This window comes from Rhinolophus sinicus, chromosome 14 (assembly GCF_057876585.1).
Source record: "Rhinolophus sinicus isolate RSI-liver-muscle chromosome 14, RSI-T2T, whole genome shotgun sequence".
Classification (NCBI taxonomy): Eukaryota; Metazoa; Chordata; class Mammalia; order Chiroptera; family Rhinolophidae; genus Rhinolophus; species Rhinolophus sinicus.
The window spans coordinates 87,516,144-87,538,820 of record NC_142514.1 but is presented as its reverse complement, the minus strand read 5'-3'; the positions used below and the strand labels follow the sequence as shown (position 1 = coordinate 87,538,820).

General features: G+C 37.6%; 1 protein-coding gene across 1 annotated transcript in view; it reads right to left on the bottom strand.

Annotated features, from left to right (window-relative positions):
• Nucleotides 1-22,677, bottom strand: part of BLOC1S5 (biogenesis of lysosomal organelles complex 1 subunit 5) — a 40,971-nt gene that overhangs the window by 13,191 nt on the left and 5,103 nt on the right. The window contains exons 2-4 of the mRNA XM_019745419.3: nucleotides 21,539-21,621; nucleotides 9,858-9,987; nucleotides 2,026-2,084 (exon numbers count right to left, since the gene is read on the bottom strand). Of these exons, the coding sequence (XP_019600978.1) occupies nucleotides 2,026-2,084; nucleotides 9,858-9,987; nucleotides 21,539-21,621 (272 nt within the window). The remainder of the gene's footprint in view (nucleotides 1-2,025; nucleotides 2,085-9,857; nucleotides 9,988-21,538; nucleotides 21,622-22,677) is intronic.

The window sequence follows — 22,677 nt, the reverse complement described above, 5'->3', positions numbered from 1 at the left end:
GGAACCACTGCAATTATAGTTTAATTTTAGGTTAGTTCTATACAACAATGAAAAGAACTGTCATTTTATCCGAATCCTAACTGCTCTGACAGTGTCTTAGAAAGGGAGACCAATCTCATGAGTGCATCTTCATGCAGATCTGCTTAAATCACACAGCAACATGTTAGATAGAGAGGCAACATGCCACACAGAACAACCCTTTTTATGTTTATTTTGAAAGCCAAAAGAGTTACATGTGTTACAGCCAGTAAAAGCCAGTGTTCTTACAGAAAAAGTCTCTCTGCTTTGCAAGCACAGAAACACTCCTGGTGCCTTCAACAACACACTGTTTAATATACTGTGTTTCCCCGAAAATAAGACCGGGTCTTATATTAATTTTTGCTCCAAAAGACCCATTAAGGTGTATTTTCAAGGGATGTCTTATTTTTTCATGTACAACAATCTATATTTATTCAAATACCGTCATGTCATCTTCTTCTGGAACATCGTCATAATGTACTAAATGTGTCTGTCTGGCTGACGATCTTAACTAGGGCTTATTTTCAGGGAAACACGGTAGCAATCAAGGTTCTGCACAGCCTTCCTTCTTCGGAAATGCCATTTCACTACTCTACACACAGCTCCGTGAGACTGCTGGCTTCCCATGCCTCCTGCCTTTGCTTACATGATACCCCTCACCTTGCATCTGTCTTCCCGTCTTCTAACAATTGAATCCCCACTCACTGATCAAGGTTGGGCTCGAATGCCACCATCTTCCTAATAAATTACTCCTTTAGCCGAGATCCTACAAAGTTCTTTGCAATGTGACCACAGCTGTTATCCTACATGATAGTAGCACTAGTGGTTTGGGACCCCTAGACTTTTATCTCCTGTGTGTATGAATTGCCTTAAACTAAAATCTTTCACGCCCAGGGTCACCTAGCAAAGTAGAGACAAAGAAGATGTGCTGTCTAGCCAGGCATGGCTGATTGAAGCCCCCGGGCCTGCCTTTGCAGTGCTCTCCGGACACTGCAAAGTGACACAGATGTTCCTGCCCGCGGCTCTGCCCTGCCTGTTGTCACTGTGCTCAGCAATGGCCCTGCTCCTGACCCGCCTGATGGGATCAATCCTTCTCCTTGCGGGCAGTCCTTCCACCTGGCATAAATGCCACGTCCTTTCAGGAGACTCGCTTCATCAAATTGTTGAATGTTTAAATTTTATACCAATATTTAAAGTTGAGCAAAGAGTGCAGAAATTTAAACTCTGGCAAGTTTCATTCCATTCTATTTTTATATAGTGCCAGATCGGAGCCGTTATCCAGATAAATGGTGATAGTAATACTCACTGATACACACACATGCAAAAAAGTGTGCATTTTAGAGTGACTCAGTATTTTTAAGATTTCTTAATAAGTGTATCTTTGTTAGTTTAATGCAATGAAAAAGTTATAAAATACTTTAATAAAACTTAAAAGTGAAAAAACACCAAATTATCACAGGAACTCTAATTCTTGTGCTATTTTTCCACATCTGAATTGAGTTAAGATATAATTCAAATAAGCAAAGCACTACCCAGCAAGTGATTCATCCTCTTAGGACTATTCATTAAATAACCCATCCAGACATGAATGCTTCCTTTTCTAGGAGGAATATACATAACATACTCAATGCTTCAGGCATAAAGGAAAGATTTATATTTCTAATCTGGTGAGTATTTTTTGTTCCATGTAAAATTCCTATTCTCTCTCCTCCCTGAGACAAATACCACCTTCAAGGAAAAGAAGGAAATGTTGAAAAGGTGAAAAAAGGTCTGCCATCTGCATTATAAAACCACGTGCTCATACCTCCTCAACACATCTTCAGTCAATTAAGTCATTTTTAAATCTTTTAAAATCACTGCACAAAAGAAAACAAATTCAGATATATATATATATATATATATATATATATATATATATATATATATATATATATCAAAAGCAACTGCTAATATGATAATAAAAGCCCTGAAGTTACAGGCTCTATTATCCAAGTAATCTACTTTTACCTTTTTCCGTTCCTGCTCCCTCTCTTGGAGTCTACAGACTGAGTCAGTAGCTGCTTGCACTGAAATAAAACACAGAATAGGTTTTCAATCAGCAGCCCTTGTTCAAGGAGGGAAGTACCTGGGGGAAAAAAATACTTGGATTGTTTTAGATCTCAAAAAACTATGCAAAAAACTGATATTACTTTGGTTGTCGCAGGGTGGCCAGAAGAAAAAGAAGATGTTTTGCCCATATATTCAGGATGTTATACGCCATGATTCTTGAGCTTTGAGCTGCAAGCCAAAGGCAGGCCCTGCCTGTTGTCACTGTGCTCAATACAAATTCAATACAAATTCCAATGACAAGTTCTCAGCAATGACCTCAGAGTTCTCTAAAAAATAAAACACTGGATAAATGTACCATTACACTTTGATTCATTACGCCTTTACCATGCCTCTCCAATTCACCAGCACCCGCTTCTGTCTCATTAGGACCACTGCTCTCGTCTTCTAACTCATCCTGGCTGCCACTGCCAGATTCACATTTCTCTGGACTGTTTTCAGAGTCATTTCCCTTTCTAAAAGACCAAAACTGCTAGTAATAATTATCAGTTATTTATTGAGTAGTACTATGCACCAACACCTGTGCTAAGTACCTTCCATGAGGAGTATTACTCCTCTTAATCCCACTTTCCTTTTTAGGAGAGGATCACTACCCCATATTACAGTTTGGCATCTGTAACTGAGGTGTAGGGCGGCCGGATGGCTCAGTTGGTCAGAGCGCGAGCTCTTAACAACAGGGTTGCCGGTTCAATTCCCGCATGAGATGGTGGGCTGTGCCCTCTGCAACTAAAGACTGAAAACGGCGACTGGACTTGGAGCTGAGAGGTCCTGGAAAAACATACTGTTCCCCCCCCAAAAAAAATAAAAAACAACAACAAAAAAACTGAGGTGTCAAGAGGTGAGTGTCACTCAAAGAGGTAATATGACTAATAGTACAGAAAGCAGGATTTAAAATCAGATCTCAGACTCTAAATATTTGACTCTTATCCTCAACACTATTCTTCATGATTTCATCAATGAAACTGGTTTTAATCCATCAGTTATTCAAACCTTTTAATTTCCTGGATGTATTCTATTTCTGTAGACAAATGTTTTCACTTACCTCCCTGTGTAACACGCAGGCTAAGAGTCAGACGTAGTCAAATGCAGAGCTGAGCATTACTGATGTACCACCGACCCTGAGCATCCGTGCACGCTCACTCACTGATTCGTCAACTACTTATTAAGCATCTGCTGTGTGCCAGGTGCTGTGACTGTTACTGCTACTCATCTCTCAGCACCTTACTCATTTGTAAAATGAACATGACTAATAAGAGGACTTCAGAATTGACACGAGAATTACATTAGACAACACCGTAGATACTATGCTTAAAAATAATTTAAATATTAACATTAAAAGCCACTTAGGGCGTGTCCGGTTAGCTCTGTTGGTTAGAGCGTGGTGCTGGCAGTGCCGAGGTTGTCGCTTCCATCCCCACATGGGCCACTGTGAGCTGCGCCCTCCTTAATAAATGCATGCCATTTAGAGCAGTTCTTCACTTAGAGTAGGCAAATCAGTAATAAATCAGTGTATAATATTCTATTTAAAAGCATTACTGACAGCTGTTATTCTGACACTTCTTACCAAAATACTTTTTCATCTGTGTAAGGCATATGTAAAATTAATGGCATGTTTATTACTGACAGATGTAAGCAGTCAAAAAATATTATCGTTACTACTATTCTATTTACTGAAAGTCCTTTCTTCATTCCTTTCCTCTAATTAAAATGTTTTACTTGTCAAAAGCCCAGTTGAAGGTTTAGGGCCTTCAAAAATCTCTTCCACATTAACCCTTTCCCTATAAAGACTTTCTCTCATTCAGTCCGTGCTATCCTACCGCTTCATCTTGCATTTGCTTCAACAGATGTTCACCTACTTGTTGTACAGTTATGTTTTCCTGTCCTACCTCAATCTGATCCCAACTAGGTCACAAGTTCCATAACAGGGCTGGGACTGAGATTTCTCTTTCAAAATATGTTAGGCCTTATCCTGTGAGAATATGGTAAAGAGGAAGATTCTGCTTTTAAAAAGCCATTTGTTATCGGGAACCATTCACTTTAGTTCTATCAAAGATAATACTTTAGTACTAAAAATTAGGTTCCCAATCATTGTTCTAACAAAAAGATGAAAACAAAACAAAAAGGAGTTGATTAGATCTGCCTTTTTTCTGTGGCATATTAATATTACATCATCTTTCCTGAGCAATGGTTTTATCATTTCCTGGTTGATTTTCTTTTTTTTTTTTTTTTCTGGGCTCTGAATATAACTTTTAAAAAAAGTCCATTTTGTAGTCTTCGGGTGCTTCAATTATTTTCAGGTCTTTCTGGGTTTAATCTAACAAGAGTTACAGGACTATGACATTTATTTTGTCATTTGTTATATCCTTTAAAAATCTAATTAGAACACATCTGACAAAAACCACACTTCCGTTCCTTATCCGGATTGTCTTTGTGCTTAGACAAAACATCCATTTTTAGAAAATGAAGTCCCTTTGCAGTAACTTACTTTTTAATTCTTCAGCCACAAAATAAAAAAGGGTTTTCTTTCTGAATTTAATGAAATCTGCTTTTCTAAAGTCTAAGAAAATCACCTGACTCCACCAAACATTCCCTTTCTTCACAATTAGACTCAAAGAGGAAAAGGCCCATTTATCCAAACTTTCCTATCACTTCCACAGGACTTACTAGTTATACCTAATTCCATGGGAAGCAGTTTGCCCTGTTCTATTTTAGGAGACTATACTGACTTTAAAAAGTCAAGAATTTATCAAATTATTTTCTCTCAACCAAAAGATTATTCGAGGAGATTAGTACCACATACACAGTAACTATGCCGCATACAACAGTTAACGTCCCTGCTGTCTTCACATAAAAGAAACAAACTCGTTTTGTCATGGTGTGTATGTGTAAACCTCCAACACATACATAAGAAAATAATTTTGGTTTGGTATTAGAAGCAGATGTTGGCTGAACTCTCATTCATTTTTTTCAATAAACAATTACTTAGTGCCTACAATGTACCAGCCACTGTTCTAGGTGCCAGGGCAAATGCAGAGAACAGAATCCCTGAACTCATGGAACTTTTATTTTACTTGGGGAAACAGACAGCATATAGATAAGTATTTAGCATGTCAGGTAGTGATGGAAGCTATGGAGAAAAACAAAGCAAGGTAGGGAGGCCAGAGAATGCCACAGAGGAAGAGAGGAAGAGAAGCAAGAGGGAGGGGAAGGAAGGGGAAGAGAGGAGTAGAGAGGAGGGAAGGAGGGAGGTGGAGCTGACAGAAGAAGGGGAGAAGAGAGCATTCCAGAGACAAAGAGAAGAGATGGGGTGGGGGAGGGGAGAGAGACAGGAGTTCAGGTTTCTCAGCCTGAGCAGCTAGGTGAATGGTGATGCCATTACTGAAATAGGACAGAATGAGGTAAAAGCAGACTTGAGGAAAGAATTCAAGTTTGGTTCTGGACATGTTATACTGACATGCTTATTAGACATCTAAGTGGACTAGGCAGCTGGATGTAAAAGTTTAAAATTCCGGGGAGGGGTCCAGAGTGAAAACACAAATGTGGAATTAATGACTGGCATACAGATGATATTTAAAGCTGTGATTCTAGATGAGATCACCATCAAGTGCGTACAGACAGAAGACAGCCCAGAACGAAGCCGCAGGGCACCAACAAAGGAGGCTGAGAAGGGGGAGTCTGCATTGTAGGAGAAAATCCAAGAGAAAGTTTAGGTCTCAGAAGAAAAGGTGGACTTTGCTTATTACCTTCTCAAAGATGCACAGAAGCAATAATATCCTGAAGGTGAAAGAACTTGAGCTCTGGAGCAGGAGAATTAGGTTTGCATGTAGTTCCTCTAATTATTATTGGAGAACCATGGATGTTAAACCACTACTATAAATTTCAGTGTCCTCAACTATAAAGTGGGAAGGATGACAAACATTTATTTTACCGAGTTATGATAGTCAATGATGAAAATACAGGTGACAATTCTACTAGTAAAGTGATACAAAAATTAGTATTTTAAATCAGGAGTTCTTAAAGATTTCTAGGTAAAAAAGTAGAGTGTAGCAAAATCAGACAAACTTAGTCCCCTACGTACTTCACAAAATAAATAAGCTAAAAAAGAAGAGGGAAAAAAATTCCATCCTTTACTCAGCAAGGAAGAATTATAATCATATACTATAAACTTCGAAAAGTGGTGGCCATGAATAGGAACACAGATTCTAATGAAGAACTGTGAGCTCCTCACCCCACCATAACTACTCCACTCCAAAAAGTAGAAAAAGAGAATGAGTTCACAAAATTCTTAGAACTCTTAATATGCTTTCATTTGTAGAGAAACAGATATGGGAAGGGGGAAGAAACATAACATGTGAGAGGCAGATAAGATAGACAAAGCATCCATTCTGAAAGAAACCTAATAAAGTTCTCCACTGGTACTTTGTAATACAAAAAAACAATTTGAATGTATTAAAAGAGATCAAACATACAGCATGAAATGAAAAATGAGATTGCAAAGCTAAGGAAACAAACCGAGAACTATGACAACATCATTACAGATCTAATAAATAAATCAGAAACAGAAAGGAACTGAATAGTGTAAGACTAAATAAATAACAACTGGCAGCACTGTAACTACAAAACAGAAAGCAAACACTATAAACTCTGCCAAAGTTAAGATTCACAAGTGAGAGGCCGGGAAGATATGCAAGAGAAAAGGTATATAAAGTCCTAACCCCTCATCTCTCAGCAATTGATGCAGCAATTGATGCAGCAATTGATGCAGGAACAGTAACATGACTCTAACTTTAGAATATTTTTATCACCTTTCTTTGAATGATCTTTTACTACTATCTTTTATAGTAAAGAAACACAACACATTTCTTTCAGCTTTACTTAAGTTTTTGTTCTGTTAAATTCAAATAAAATGTAAAATTAATACATTAACTCAAAAATTGTATGAACCGTTCTTATCAGTTCTCTGTCCTCCTCATACTTTCCCATCTACTCATCCAGCTATCATCCCTCTATCCATCCTTCCATTTGCATATACACAAAGATGTCTGAATGATGTTCTCCAAAGTTAAAAAGCAATGATTATCTTCTAAGGAGTTATTAAGGTGATTTATTGCTTTCTTCTTTTCTTCATTTCTTTTTCTTATTAAACATTTATCCTTTGCTTAAATAATAAAAAAATAGTCACTGTTTTTAAAATGGGAGAGGGAGGCAGGAAAAGAGAGAAATTCTTTTACTATGTCTGTGTCAGGGAAATTGAATGAGGAATAACCTGAGGCTTTCTGTCCTTCTTACCCTCTAAAATCAACGACTGGGTCCTGACACTAAGGCAAGATCTCTAGAAAACAAACGTGGTGAAATCTGCAAGTGTATTAAGTGATTACCAACTAGAACAGAGACACTACCAGTGTGGTGAGGATGAGAAAAAAGGAAAGGCTGCATCCTGATGACAAGTTACTTTATGAGCGGCTTTATGTACTTTCCTAGAGCTCACCTGCTTTTTGTGATGAAGGAACCACAGGACAGTTTTAATTCTAAAGCCTCTGCTCACCCAAAGACACTGCAAGCAGGTGGTGCTACTCGCCAAAAGAAGAAACAGTTCCGAGCTGAGGACTCTGTAAGGTCTCCATTCAAATAATCTGAGATGTCCCCAATTTCCTGTTCCAGTGACTTAGTTTTCAGCGCCGTGTTAGACCAAGACCCACAGCGGCAGAGTTCGGAGAAGCAGCTGATGGTGCCCCCAGCACAGCTCTCAAACATGCACAGAAGAGAGAAATGTGGCAGTCCTACCATCAGGCACAGAACAAAACTCAACTCACCACTAGTCTTGTCAAGTATTACTTACCATGTTTCCCCGAAAATAAGACCTAGCTGAACAATCAGCTCTAATGAGTCTTCTGGAGCAAAAATTAATATAAGACCCGGTCTTATTTTACTATAAGACCGGCTCTTTATTATAACATAATATAATACGATACAATATAATATATAACATAATATCGGGTCTTATGTTAATTTTCGCTGGGCATTAGAGCTGATTGTCCAGCTCGGTCTTATTTTTGGGGAAACAGCATAGATCAGAATATATTTATTCCATATATATTAGGTTGGTGCAATAGTAACTGCAGTTTTTGTAATTATTTTTAATCTTTTAAAAACGCAATTACTTTTGCACCAACCTAATAAATTCGCTTGCATGATTCTGCACAACTCCTGATCGATCAGCAGTGAAAATAAACAAGCCAGCACCATGACTTAAAAAGTCAAGTTTCTAAACATGAAATTCCCCAGGAACAATAGCTGGGGACCAGGCCAATTTTTAAACCTACATGAGCTTTACAAGCAGGTAATTATCTCCATTATACCTGTGCCGCTCGGGATAATCACTGCAAGAAAATACTTACGTGGGAGCCCCCTGAGGGAGCTCCTGCTCCCAGCTTTCCTGCTTGGTTTCTAAAGCAGCCCACAGATGTTAAAACCTTAGTTATTAACTTCGCATTTTATGTGTTTTAATCCTTCCTTTCAGGAGAATACATTCAGGAGAATACAGTCTGGATTCCATATTACTAGTAGTACTTTTATACTTCATTGTTAAGGCCCTACTTTTAAAAGGCCAGGACTCATATCAGAAATAACTTCAGCCCAGGAATGAAACAAGTCAAAATAACTGTTCATCGATTTTAACCAAGTTTTACCCAATTTATTTTTATATACTCTAAGTGTGGAAGAGGAAAGTTACAGGCACATCTTAAATACATACATAAGCATTCTTATTAATAATAATTTGAATTTTACTTGCAGTATATCTAGAATGTTTGTCAAGGTTAAGGCCGTGACAGTATGAGCTAACAAGGGCAAGTCTGTAGTAAAATGCAAACGCCTAAGGTTAGCTTTAGACTTTTTGCTGTTCTACTCAGAAACCAAATGTGATCCTCTCCAGCCTCTTTTCAGCACTGGAGTTCACAAGACTAACTTGGATGTTCACACAAAGACTTAATTAACCCAATCATTAGCCAGGGTCGCTCTGCTGCTTTCCTTCACAGATAGTTTACGTGTGTGTATGTTACTGGCCACTTTTGTTTTCTTTCCCCACCCCAGAAAGACATTGTTTTATCTGCACTTCAGTAATCCATTATTATTTCCCAGCATTATCCTTGGACAAGCTGAATATTGTCAATAGAAATCCAAGAAGAAGCCTTACATTTCTGATATACTTCTAATTTTAAAAAGTTACTAATAAAACTCCTTTTATGTTATGGTTTGACATGTTTAATAAATATTCTTTTTGATTAACTTATCTCTTCAAATTAAAATATTTTGCTTAATGAAAAGAAGTGATAAAATACTAATATTTATGACAGGATTATTTTTGAAAAAAGTTACAAAAAAAAACACTAGTTTTTGTTTTAAAAAACCACAATTGCTTTTTGAAAAAGTTTTATTTCATACCTAATTCCTGGTTATCAACTTTTTCTTATAAGATTTATTATTTAAGCTAAAAATGTTTCCATTTTCTCACATCCTAAAAGGACAATCTTGTACCTCCAGAGGCACACATCTCACTTTGGAGATTAATGTTCTTACATCAATGACAATACACATTAATCACTAGGTAAACAATTTCTTCTATGTTCTGGTTAAGAATTCTCTCTCTTCATCCCAACAAAATACCCAAGGAAATACATTTTGGCATAGCACTCATTTGAAATAAAGCAATATAAAAAAAATTACTGGCTTACATCTCTGGAGAACTTGGTTTAAGTTGTCTTGCATTGTTTCTCTACATTTGGGAAGAGTATGTTCATTTGTTTCATGGATCATATTCCTCAAATTTTCAAGAACTCGCATTTCTCGAAGACCACGTTTTTCCTATTAAAAGAAAATAAGTGACTAGTACATATTGTGTCTTAAATCTTAGTAATTACTTTCTGGGATTTCCACCCAGGTTTTGGTTGTTATGTTATTACTGAAATTTACACAGCCTTCTTCTAATTATTTGGCAATAAATGAGGTCACAACCTGGAGGCATTTTTTTATTATGAAAGGCTTCAAAAAGTTGCAATATGAGTAATATTTTTATAGTACTATTTTAAAAAGGGTATGAGAAATACTAAAAGAACAAGAAAAGAGGCCTAGATTGCCACATATTTCATTCTGCACAGCAAAGAAAGAAATCAGATACCCTTGATTTGATTTTCAATTTCATTTTTTGTTCTTTCCGTATTATACTCCATATTTTTTAACCTGATTCCATTTTCCTCCAGTAAAAATATGAAGTAGTAATATCTACTTCCCCGTGCAGAAAAGACTAAGACTACCATCCTCAGAAAGGCCTGCTTGCAAGGTTGGCCTCTGGCTGTGGGCTGGGAACCTGACCAGGAAACAGTTCCTTACGCTCGTATCACACTATCTGTAAATGTAAGACACCTCTTTCCTTCTGGGAGCCTGGAACTTGGATACATGCTGGGCAGACACTGTCTACTTGCCCAGTGCTAAGAAAACCCTGGCTCCCAGGCCCAGGCAAGCTTCCCTGGTAGACAACATTTCACGCTTGTTATCCCGGCTCATTGCTGGGACGATGAAGCATATCCATGTGACTCCACTGGGAGAGGACCCTTAGAAGCGTCTGCTTAGTTTCCTTTAAACTCCGCCACCATGCACCGTTCCCTATGATGATTCTGCTCCATATTCTTTGGCCATAATAGCGCTGAGCCACCAGTATGATCACATGCTGAGTCCCTGAGTTCGTCTAGTGAATCACTGAACCTGGGGGTGGTCCTAATACCCCCCCACCCCACTTGAGGGTAGACTAGACTTAGTAACTTGCTTCCAAAGAAGACAGTAGGAAAATTTGACTTTGGAAACATTTTGACAGTGGAAACAATGAAAGGTGACATCATCAGAGATGTCTCGGTGATAGCACCCCCTGGTGTAATGTGATGAGAAGGGCAATTTACCTTTGTGGTACTCTTCCCCAAAACTCATAACCCCACTCCTAGCTTTAAAAAATCAGATAAACCCAGATTGGGGGACATTCTACAGGATACTGGCCAGTACTTAAGACTGTCAAAATTATGAAAACCAAGGAAAGACTATGAAACTGTCACAGGCCAAAGAATGACAGGCATGACAATTAAATGCTATGTAGTAGGTACCCTGGATTAGATCCTGGAACAGAGAGAGGACTGTAATGGAAAAACTAGTCCCATCCAAATAAAATCTACTGTTTCACTAATAGTAATGCACCAATGTCGGTTTCTTAGTTTTCACCAATGTAGCATGGTAACACAGGACATTAATAATGGAAGAAAATGGGTGAGAGGTATATAAGAACTCTTTGTACTGTCTTAGCAATTTTACTGTAATTCTAAAATTAATATAAAACAAAACACTTATTTTAAAAAAAGAAGGGTGGTAAATTTGATTGTAAGGAAATAAAAAAGTTAGTTATGGTACCAGGGTTTTCGTTTTGTTTTCAGACATTCTTACGGAGTACCTGTGGCCAGAGTTTTACTCTTCCTAATTTTTCATAATAAAAAATTTAAAACTTACACAAAAGTTGAAAAAGAATAAAATCATGAATCCTCGTGTACCCATCACCAAACTTCAAAACTTCTCAACTCATGGCTGATTTTGTTCCCTTTATAACCATCCATACACCCGTGTAACCCATAATCCTAGATTCTTTCGAAGAAGATCCCAGACAGTGTATCACTTTGCCTATAAATATTTCAACATCTACCTATAAAAGACAAAAATTCTCTTTGAAAAAAGATGTAAGACCACCTCTTCTCCTCCCTCCTCTCTCTCATACACACACTCAACAAATCTTTAATAACATTAAAAATCAAGGTAGCATTCCCTCAAATGTCACATGTTTTTTTATCCCCGTTTATTTAAAACAAAATCCAAATAAGATTCTTATACTGCAATTGGTTGAGGTTTCTTAAATTTTTTTTTAATTTATAGATTTGCCTTACATCACTTTTTTCCCCATGCAATTTGTTGAAAAAAAGTGAGTCATTTGTTCTGCAGTTTCTACAGTCTGTTTTTTGCTCAATGACTCCCCATGGTGTAATTTAACACGTTCCTTTGTCTCTTCTCTTTCCTGTAATTATTAGTTAGAACTAGAGACTTGATCAGATTCAGGGTTTTATTTTTTGTTTATAAAGAATATTTCTGAGGTGAGTTGTGTACTTTTGACAGGATGTTGCTAGCATTCTGTCTTCATTTATTAGCAGGAATACCTCCATAAAGAGAAATTTCCGCCCATCAACTATTTGGTTACTCTGAGGATTGCTCATATATGAGAGGCAAAACAAACAAACACTTGATCATTTCCCTTCATCTACCAGTTTTAAAAACAATGATTTGGTTCCCTCGTATTCTCTAAAGGTTTTTGTTTATTTTTACATGTTACTGTGCCTCATAGATTTAAAAACATTTGAACTTTTTCATCCATTATAGTATCTCTCCTATTGGTGCTTAAATTATCCTGTCTTTGTCCAGTGGGAGCCTATTCTGGAATGGCTCTGGAACACTAGACAAAACGCTGGTGTTACTTAGTATTACAGCTTCTTTGCTTTCTGTTATGACCTGATGCTCCAGGCTCATCTTGTATATTTCCTGGCCCAGACTTAGAATCAGTAGATTTCCAAACACCACTAATATTTAAAAATGGCATGGGGATGTAAAATACAGCATAGGAAATACAGTGAATAATATTGTAATAACTATATGTTGTTTCAGATGGGTACTAGATTTATCCAGGTAATCACTTCGTAAGTTATATAAATGTCTAATCACTATGTTGTATATCTGAAACTAATATAATATTGTATGTCAACTGTAATTGAAAAATAAAAAATTATTTTAAAAAATGACATTTAGTTCTGTTTAAACACTAAAGTTTGAGATACCTTTTAGATATCTAAGCAGAGATGCTAACCAGAACACAGAGCCATGTTATACTGCCCACTTTATAACCATCATTTAGTCTTAGTTCTATAAGTAGATATATATTAGGTTGGTGCAAAAGTAGTTACGGTTTCTACAATTATTTTTGACCTTTTAAACCGCAATTACTTTTGCACCAACCTAATGTTTAATGCTTACCAATTGTCATTAGGTAAAGGCTCTCCAATTATTTTGGTTGTCTGAAAGTCATTCTGTTGATTATGTAACAGATTCCTCAGGAAAGGCATAGCCCTAACAGTGGATCTGTGCTCCCTAGAGCTGGGGGTCTGTTTTGCTAGATATAAAACCCCTGATTGTTACTCCACTGTCTTCTGGCATAAGACTGGTAAATCTGTTAATAATCAGATTTTCTTCCCCTAATAAAGGACACAGCCATTTTGTCTGGTTGCCCAAAGAAATTTTTTTCTATAAAGCCCAGTAGATTTATTAAAAAATGTTTCAGTGTTGGCTGTTCTACGTTAATTTTCCCTGAATGCAGTGCCCCCTTCATTAAAATGTCATTAATGTTTTTATTTCAGGAAACTTTTCTTGAATTCTAGTTTTTACATTTGTTCTATTACCTTGCCTTGATTTTCTTTTCTAGGGGCTCATGATCATGAATATATTGGATATTCTGTATTTATCATCATAAATACTCTTTTCTCTTACATTATTTTTACATCTTTAGTCACGTCTTTTAAATTTTACAACTTTCTATTTTCAATTTCACTTAATCCATTGGGTTTGCTCACCTTTGTGTTACTTCTAGTTTCGTTTTCATTACTATAATACTTTTCAAAATTTTTTCCTGATACTTTTCACTTTAATATTCTCTATTTTATTCAATCATTTATGAATTTTTCTAATTCTGACTTGTATCATTTTTTCCTCACTTCTATAATTTTCTTACATTTCCTAAGGTCATTTAAAAATATTAGGTAACAGTTTTTATCTTTTTCTGTGGTCACATCTTTCTTGCTTTCATTGCCTTAAGGACATTATTCTGTTCTTCATCCTCTAATAAATTTATATGGTATTTGACTCCTGCTTAAAAAGTGAAATTAGTTTTCCTCTCGCTTTAGAAGGGAGAAGTTTTAGAACTCCCTTTTTGCTGTTTTACAAAGTATTCAAATTCCTAGTTTCTCCAGTGCTGGGCCTTGTTCTGGAAAGGGGTTTTGATTTGTGAGTTTCAAACCCACAGACTGCTTCAGCTCCGTGAGACTTTCCTGCAGGTTGCTAGCACTCACTCATGAATTGGAGCATGTGAAGACCCTTCCCAGTTTCTGCTGCTCGTCTCAGAATGGCCCATCAAGCTTTCCAAAGATACCTGATGGCAATTTTGAGGTTGTCTAGCACTCGAGGCTTCACAAGATCCTCTACCGTATTTTCCCGAACATAAGACCGGGTCTTATATTAATTTTTGCTCCAAAAGATGCATTAGGGCGTATTTTCAGGTATGTCTTATTTTTTCACGTACAGCAATCTACATTTATTCAAATACAGTCATGTCATCTTCTTCTAGAACATTGTCATAACATACTAAATGCATCCGTCTGGCTGACGATCTTAATTAACTGGGGCTTATTTTCGGGGTAGGCCTTATTTTTGGGGAAACATGGTACCTCCCCTCTACTTCCTCCTGCCATAAAAGCTTTTTACCTGTTGATGATTTAGTCATTTTGGATTTTGAAGATACCTTTTCCTCTGGTTTTAAAGATGTTGCTTGGTTTTGCTACCCTAGTTGTTCTATGCCATAGCTGCTGTCATCTTCTCCAGATGACATTGGAATTTGAAAGAATCAAGACTAGGGGAGATTGTTTCATCCCTTACAGCAAATTTATTTCTTTTTTAGGATGCAAGAGAATGGTATCTCAATTCAAATATAAAGACAACAAAGAATTGAGAGTGGAGTTCTACAGTTCCATTCAGAGTACAGGTCTTACTTTGAGATCCATCGATGGCTTTGGGGTTCTAGAATCCCTTTGAAATTGCACCAAAAAAATATGTGTCTATACATTTTTCTGGAGGAAAAAATTCTGCAGGGAGCACATGACCTCCTAAAGTTAAGAATCACTTACTTAAAGTTATTTCTTGTAGCAGGCAAGTTGGTAGACACACATAGTAGTAAGTGAATTTGTAGCCTCATCTCTCCTAATAGCCCATTAGTGATGATAATTTAAACAAACAGACCCAATGATAGTCTTCCACAAGACAGGACATTAGAAACTGGTCTCTGCCCTTAAACTTCCCTACTGTCTGCTATGTGCTTATTTTTATGCTGATATTTTTGACGAAGGCATACCATTGACACCTATTACAAAAGAAAGACTATAAACCAACATCTGTTTATCTGTATGTGCATGTTATTTTTGGGGTGAAAATTCTCAAAACAAAGCTCAGCATTAATGAAACTTGGTTTCTGATGTGTAACACCTCCAAAAATTACACACACAGTTAATTTTTCTTAGGTTGAAATTAATAACAAGTGCTCATGTGCTTAAAACAGTGCTCGACACTAAGCACTTAAAAATGTTAACAATTATTAATTATATTAGTATAGTTACATTTACATTAAAAATTTGAGAGTACTAGAGAGGAAATGAAAGACCGATACAGTAATTTAATGTTTTCTTTCAATTACAAAACTGGTCAGTCCACAAGAGTTAAAACCATATTGTGTATATACATATATTTATTACATGCCATGTAAGACAGACTTTATCTTGATATTTAATAATCTGACAGGACTTTAATAAACTAAAGTCAGGATGTCGAGTGAAATTCTAGTTTATCTTGCCTTTTAAGGGATTTTCTTTTGATCAATTCAACCCACATTCAAACTCATCAAAATAATCCCTCCCAACTCCTGTAATTATTGTACTTACTTCAACACCTTTTTTTTTGCCTCTAATTTTAATCATGCATGTTTTCCCTATCTGGCTAACATGTGTTTTTCCTTCTCAGCTCAAACATCACCCCCTTTATGAAAATTTTCCTCCCAGCTATGCTGGGAGTTCTTTCTGGAATTGTTTCCTCCTCTGAGATCTCAAGTACTTTGTGTGGTTATTCTATCCTAACTCCACCATTACAACTCTGTTTATATGTGTTTCTTCTCCCTTGATTGTAAACTTCCTGGAGGTAGAGACTGTTTCTTATTAATTTTTACATGTTTAGTGTGACAGACAGCTTGGGATCTAGTCTCCTCTTTTCCTAGCAATATCCAAATATTATTTGGTGGAGTAAATGTGCCTGTAGCACAGACTGCTAGCTGTTTCTCACGTGCCTTCCTTTCTGCTGCATGAAATGCAGAAGTCACGGATGGAGCTCCCAAGCCATCTTGCAATCACGAGGATAAGAGCAACACCCCAGGGAGGTAGAAGGAAAAGTCACAAAAAGAGCTGACACTGCAGAGCACCACACCAGCCCCAGGCCCAGGGATTGTGAGAGAAAAATACACACTCGTTAAAGCCACTATTTTTCAGGTATCTGTTACTATTAACTAAACACATTCCTTACTCACATACCTTAGTACTCAATAACTGTTTAATAAAGCATTCAAAGAACAAAGTTTGCCAAAAATGGAACAAGGCATTGTGTAGGACCAGAGACCCCATAAGCAAGCATGTCATAAGTGCCCACTAATGTGGGTCTTTCCTGTTTCACCTGAGGGGCCGTGACATCTCCTCTATGGTGAGAAGGAAAATGGCACAGAAGACAAGGCCTCCACCCACTGACACTACCAGACTGATGCTCTCTGTTAAGAAGATTCTCTGGAATCAAGGGAATAAAAGATTTGTATAAAGTTAGGAGAAAGAAAGTCAACAGTCTAGAAATACTAGCAAACACAAAAGGAGAGCTTAAAATATTAAAACAGAACTTCAATAATTTAAGTAACGCTGCCACCATGTGGCACTTAGTCCCTTCTCTTAGAAATAAAAGTTTAAAGCGATGATTGTTGCCACGAGTGTTAACTTTTTAAAATACAGAAACTATAAAAAATTTTAGTTTTAAATCTAGTCAGTTTTTGTTAAAGTGAACTACATGTAAATGGTATAGAGAAGAAGAAACTTCCAGAAGGCTTATCACTCTGCTTCACCATTCCTCTGTCTAATCATGCGATCCTGGGTGAAGACCACGTGTGCTAATTAGGGGATGTTACAGTTTCGACCAAGATGGAAAAGAATTATAAGTAATGCAGATATCCTTTTAACTCTATAAAGTTTTTAAAATGTATTCAGCTTTTCTCTTCTAATTTGAGGGGAAATGTTAGAATCTACAGGAAAGGTAGTTGAGCCTGATATGCAGGAAAGATTCAATGCCTCACTAAACCCTCAGGAAGACCAACTGGGGAGATCATTGTAAGACGGCTGGATCAGGTACATTTCAAGAAAAGAAATTATATTACATTTAGTTGAAGATAAGGGCTCCAACTTAGCTGACAAAATACTTTTAAGCCCTTCAGAGACCATTTCTCAATGACAATATAAGAATGCCTTGTGAAGGATGGGTCTGTGTCCATCTTATTCACCAATACAGCACTGGTTCCTGATGTTGTCTCACACAAAACAAGCGCTTAACACATTTATACAGGCTTCTATCATACTCAGTGTGAAAATTTTATTCTTTAGTAAACATATTCCTCAGATAATGCTGCTTACGCCATTTGCTTAGCAAATCCCTTTCCCCAAGATATGAAAAACTGAACCCAAATTCATGAAAATTAGTGTAAACTCTGAATTAATACATTTTTATGTGACTGTTCTTGCTACCATCTTTCTCTTAATAAGTTACCAACATCTTTCCAATACCTATATGCCAGGGATTTTAAAAAACGATGTCATTTAATCCTCACAAAACCTCTACAGTATATATTATTCCCATTTTTTTTATATTTATTTATTTATTTATTTATTTATTTATTTATTTATTTATTTATTTTTAAGGGGGAACAGAACTTTATTGGGGAACAGGGTGTACTTCCAGGACTTTTTTCCAAGTCAAGTTGTTGTCCTTTCAATCTTAGTTGTGGAGGGTTCTGTTCAGCTTCAAGTTGTTGTTCTTTTTTTTTAGTCTTAGTTGTGGAGGGCACAGCTCAGCTCCAGGTCCAGTTGCCGTTGCTAGTTGCAGGGGGCACAGCCCACCATCCTTTGCGGGAGTAGAACCGGCAACCTTGTGGTTGAGAGGACACGCTCCAACCAACTGAGCCATCCGGGAGCTCAGCGGCAGCTCAGCTCAAGGTGCCGTGTTCAATTTTAGTTGCAGGGGCGCTGCCCACCATCCCTTGCGGGACTCGAGGAATTGAACTGGCAACCTTGTGGTTGAGAGCCCACTGGCCCATGTGGGAATCGAACCGGCAGCCTTCGGAGTTAGGAGCACGGAGCTCTAACCGCCTGAGCCACCGGGCCGGCCTATTATTCCCATTTTAAAAATAAGGAAACTAAGCCTAGTTAAATCAAGTAATCATAACTAGTAAGAAAGGTACCAGAATTTGAACTCAGATATGGCAAGATCCAGGGCCCATGTTCTTTCTATGCATTAATACAGCCTCTTCTCCAAAAAGATCTTGGACGGCTAAACGATGCAGAGTGCAGATACTACAGCTGTCCCTTGGCATACGTGGAAGATTGGTCCCAGGACTCCCCCACAGATACCAAAATCCTAGGATGCTCCAGTCCCTTAAATAAAATGGCACAGTATTTTCATATAACCTAAATACATTGTCACGTATACTTTATATCATCTCTAGATTACCTACAATACCTAATACAATGTAAATGCTTTATAAATAGCTATACTGTATTGTTTAGGGAATAATGACAAGAAAACAAAGCCTGTATATGTTCAGTACAGACACAGCCATCCTAGGCCTAACTATATAACACGTCAGCAACAACGTTAACTTTTTTTCCTGAATATTTTCAATCCATGGATGCAGAACCCTCAAGAAGCGTTGACTGTCATTTCTCTCCTCTCAGACACATACTCTTGACAACTATCTTCCATCCTAATTAAAAGAGGTATTAGCTTCAACAGGAAGTGAGCTCTTGAATATAACATATTCAAAAGCATAAATGTAATACTTCTTTCATCATCCATTCACGACTCAGTTTCACTTGTATAACCCTTTGACAGAAACCATCTACATTATTTAAAGAACACTGATATAAGTATCATGACACCTGTATTCTAAGGTAACTCAGCCTCTAACTAGCTGTATGCCATTTCACACACTGCTTTCCATCTCTGGGCTCAGTTTTTATGAAGTGAAGGATCTGGATTAGGGAAGCTACCTTCATTTCAAAATCCTACGCTTCTTTTAATATAGAGTAGATATTTAAAGGTATATTTACAAAATTTTTAAAATAATAACTATTCAGTATTTCAAATTAACGAGACTGGCAAAAAAGACAACTTATGAAAAAGGCTAACTTATGACATCACCGAACGTCAGAAAACCCAACTTTAGTCCAAGTTTTGCTACTCCTTCTTCTGAATCATATTAAGCACCTACAGTGCACAAGACATTGCCTTAGGCACTTTGGACACAATGGAAAATAAAAAAGGTTAAGTCCTTATTCTCGTGGTGCATGTACTCTAATGAAGGAAGATAGGTAATAAACAAGCAAATAACAAGAAAACTATCAAGTAGTTCTAAGAGCTTATGGTAGGTAGAATTCTAAGATGGCCCCCCCAAATCCCCGCCCCTATTGCACACATACCTTCTGTTATTCAATCAAACCCTAACCTAGGTGCTGCCGTGAAGATACTCTGCAGATACACTTAAGGTCCCAAATCAGCTGGCTCTAAGAAAGGGGGATGATCCTCGGTGGGCCTAACTTAATCAGATGAGTTCTTAACAGGGACTGGGCACTTCCCGGCAAGTACGGCAGGGGTTCCACGCGACACAGACTCCACTTACGGCTCTGCAGATGGAAGGAGTCATGTGGCAAGGGCTGTGAGTGGCCTCCTGGAGCTGAGAGGGGCCCCTGGCTGGCAGCAAGCAAGGAAACAGGAACTTCGTCCTACCATAGCAAAGACTGGGGCCTGCCACCACTACGGGACTTTGGAAGAGAACATAGGCCTCTAATAAGAACCAAGTTTGGCCAACACCTTGACCTTAGCTTTCAGAGACTGAGCAGAGAACACAGTGAGATTTTAGTCTCGCTTTTTCTACATTAGTCTCACTAAGGAATTGGTGCTCATCTTTATCCCGTATGGTAAGGGAATAGTCTCTGGATAACTTTGAGTGTCCCACATTACTGTTATCCCACAACAACAACACTGATGGAGACAGCTAACAGCTATTCCTAGGCACCACATAATATTCTAAGACACACATATGGACATGTGTGCGTGCACGCACGCACACACGCGCGCGCGCACACACACACACACACACACACCTACCTTTAATATTCACAACTACCCTGTGAAGTTGGTATTATGCAGATTTGGAGTAACAGAGCCTGTTGAACCCAGAAATAATATCTAGTGCTACAGCTCTGTCCTTTAACCTTTAGAGCTCTGTATCACAGGCTTTCTGTAGTTTTAAACACTTTATGAAAAGGGTCTCTCCTTCCGGCAGGTTTAGATTTCCTGATTGATCGGAGTCTCATTTGAAAATAGAACTTCCACTTATGCACAATCACAAAATTGTCTGTGTAACACCATTTGCTATCTGTCCAAAAGTGGCCTGGGATATTATTGTTTAACGCACATGAACCAATTATACATGTGCGAAACAACAGTAATAGGAAACAGGACGGCAGGGTGGTGTCAGTATTGCTGGAACATAGCATACAAGGTGTGGTAGCAGACGGTTCAGCTAGAAAGGTAGGGGCCAGGCCACAGAAGGATGCCTGGACTTCAGCCTGCAGATGGCAAAGATTATCAAAGGGTTTTCAGAAGTGAAACGATGTCAGAGCATTCTGGCAGTGGGGTAAAGACTGGATGCGACTGGGTTGATAAAGCAGGCACACCAGTCAGCAGAGGTAGTGATGTGTGAGGAAACATCTAGAAGACGTGGGCACTGGATCTGGGCCCAGAGGGGTGAGAATAGCCAAGACTCTCATGTTTTAGCTTGAGTGCTTGGAGGGGCGGGGGGGTGCTCATGCCCCAAATGAGAAAAGAATATAGAAAATGGCTCTGGAAAACCTAGACCCATCCACCTTTAAAATCTTTTTTCCCCCCCTCATGGTATCTCATTGTAGATGAAAAAAAACAGAGAATGACAGGCATTAAATACCTATGAGGAGGCACCAGCACTTAAGCTCAAGTCACCTGCTGCGTAGTCTTGTGCTCCTCCCATTAATGGTAATGACTCTTTAATTAAAGTTTTACTTTGTAGATTGTATGAACACATGAACAGAAATCAGAAAATTTAAAACTAGAGCATTTCCCTTCTGTATATTACCACATTAACAGTCAGGGCAGTATTTTTACAAAACAAATTTTAAATACTCACTTCAAATTCTTTCACAAAATAACGGGTTTCGCCTTGAACAACTGGTCTGTGATCTAAAAGCCTTGAATGAATTTCTCCAAGATCTATAACAACAAAATGAAATTCCAGGTTAATCCACGCTAAGTGGCACAATCTCTAGCTTGTTTCATCTGTCCCATTTCCCATGAATATGAAGATTAAAATCTAGTTTAGACTATGGGTTAAGAGGAAATCTCATCCGCTGCCAGTAAACCATACAGGTACTTTTGAGAGCAATTTGGTGATAGCTCATAAAGCTGAAGACACGCATACCTAGGAATTTCGTGCCTACGTATGTGCTCTAGAAAACCTCGTGCGCAAACGAGAGATACTTATAAATGCTTACTACAGCATTAGTATAATGTCAAAAGAGAAAAAAAGGGAACCACCTAAATATACTCATAGGATGGAATACCATAAATCAGTAAGTAAAATGAATACACTAGAGTTATATTAACATGAAAAAATCCCACAAATTTTGAACAAAAAAGTTTCAGAAACATAAAGCTATTTACATAGACTAAAAATATGCAAAATGATACTTTCTTTTGAGATATACAGAAGCAATGAAACTATAAAGAAATGTATGAGAACAATAAATACCAAATTCAAGACAGTGGTTGTCTTTAGAGGAGGGAGAGTGATACAATTAGAGCAAGATACACACAGCAGTATTTCAATGTTTCTTTATTAAGATGGGCGATGCATGTTCATTGTAAGTCTCCATACTTTTTGATAGGTCTAAAAAAGTCATAAAAAGTGTGAATTTTAACTGTTTTTGGTGAGTCATTCTATTCATTCCATTTAGTAACAACTATAGTTTAAGAGGTAAACCTCAAAATGTCTAGAATTAAATCTCCAAATAAGAACATGTGCCATTCACGTTCACTCATTGGTATAATCTGTTCCTCATATTTCTTGTTTGCAGACATGCAATGGGGCAAATTTCAATTCTCTATTTTAATGAGTTTTATTAGGATACGCGTTGGGAAGTACGCAAGGAAAGAACCATAAATAAAGGTACTATTTTTGCTTAAATCTTTCAATGGTTCATTACCCAGAACAGTTCTCTAAGAAGATAAAAGCGTTCGTTTTTAAGAAAATTATGCTTAGTTAAGTTT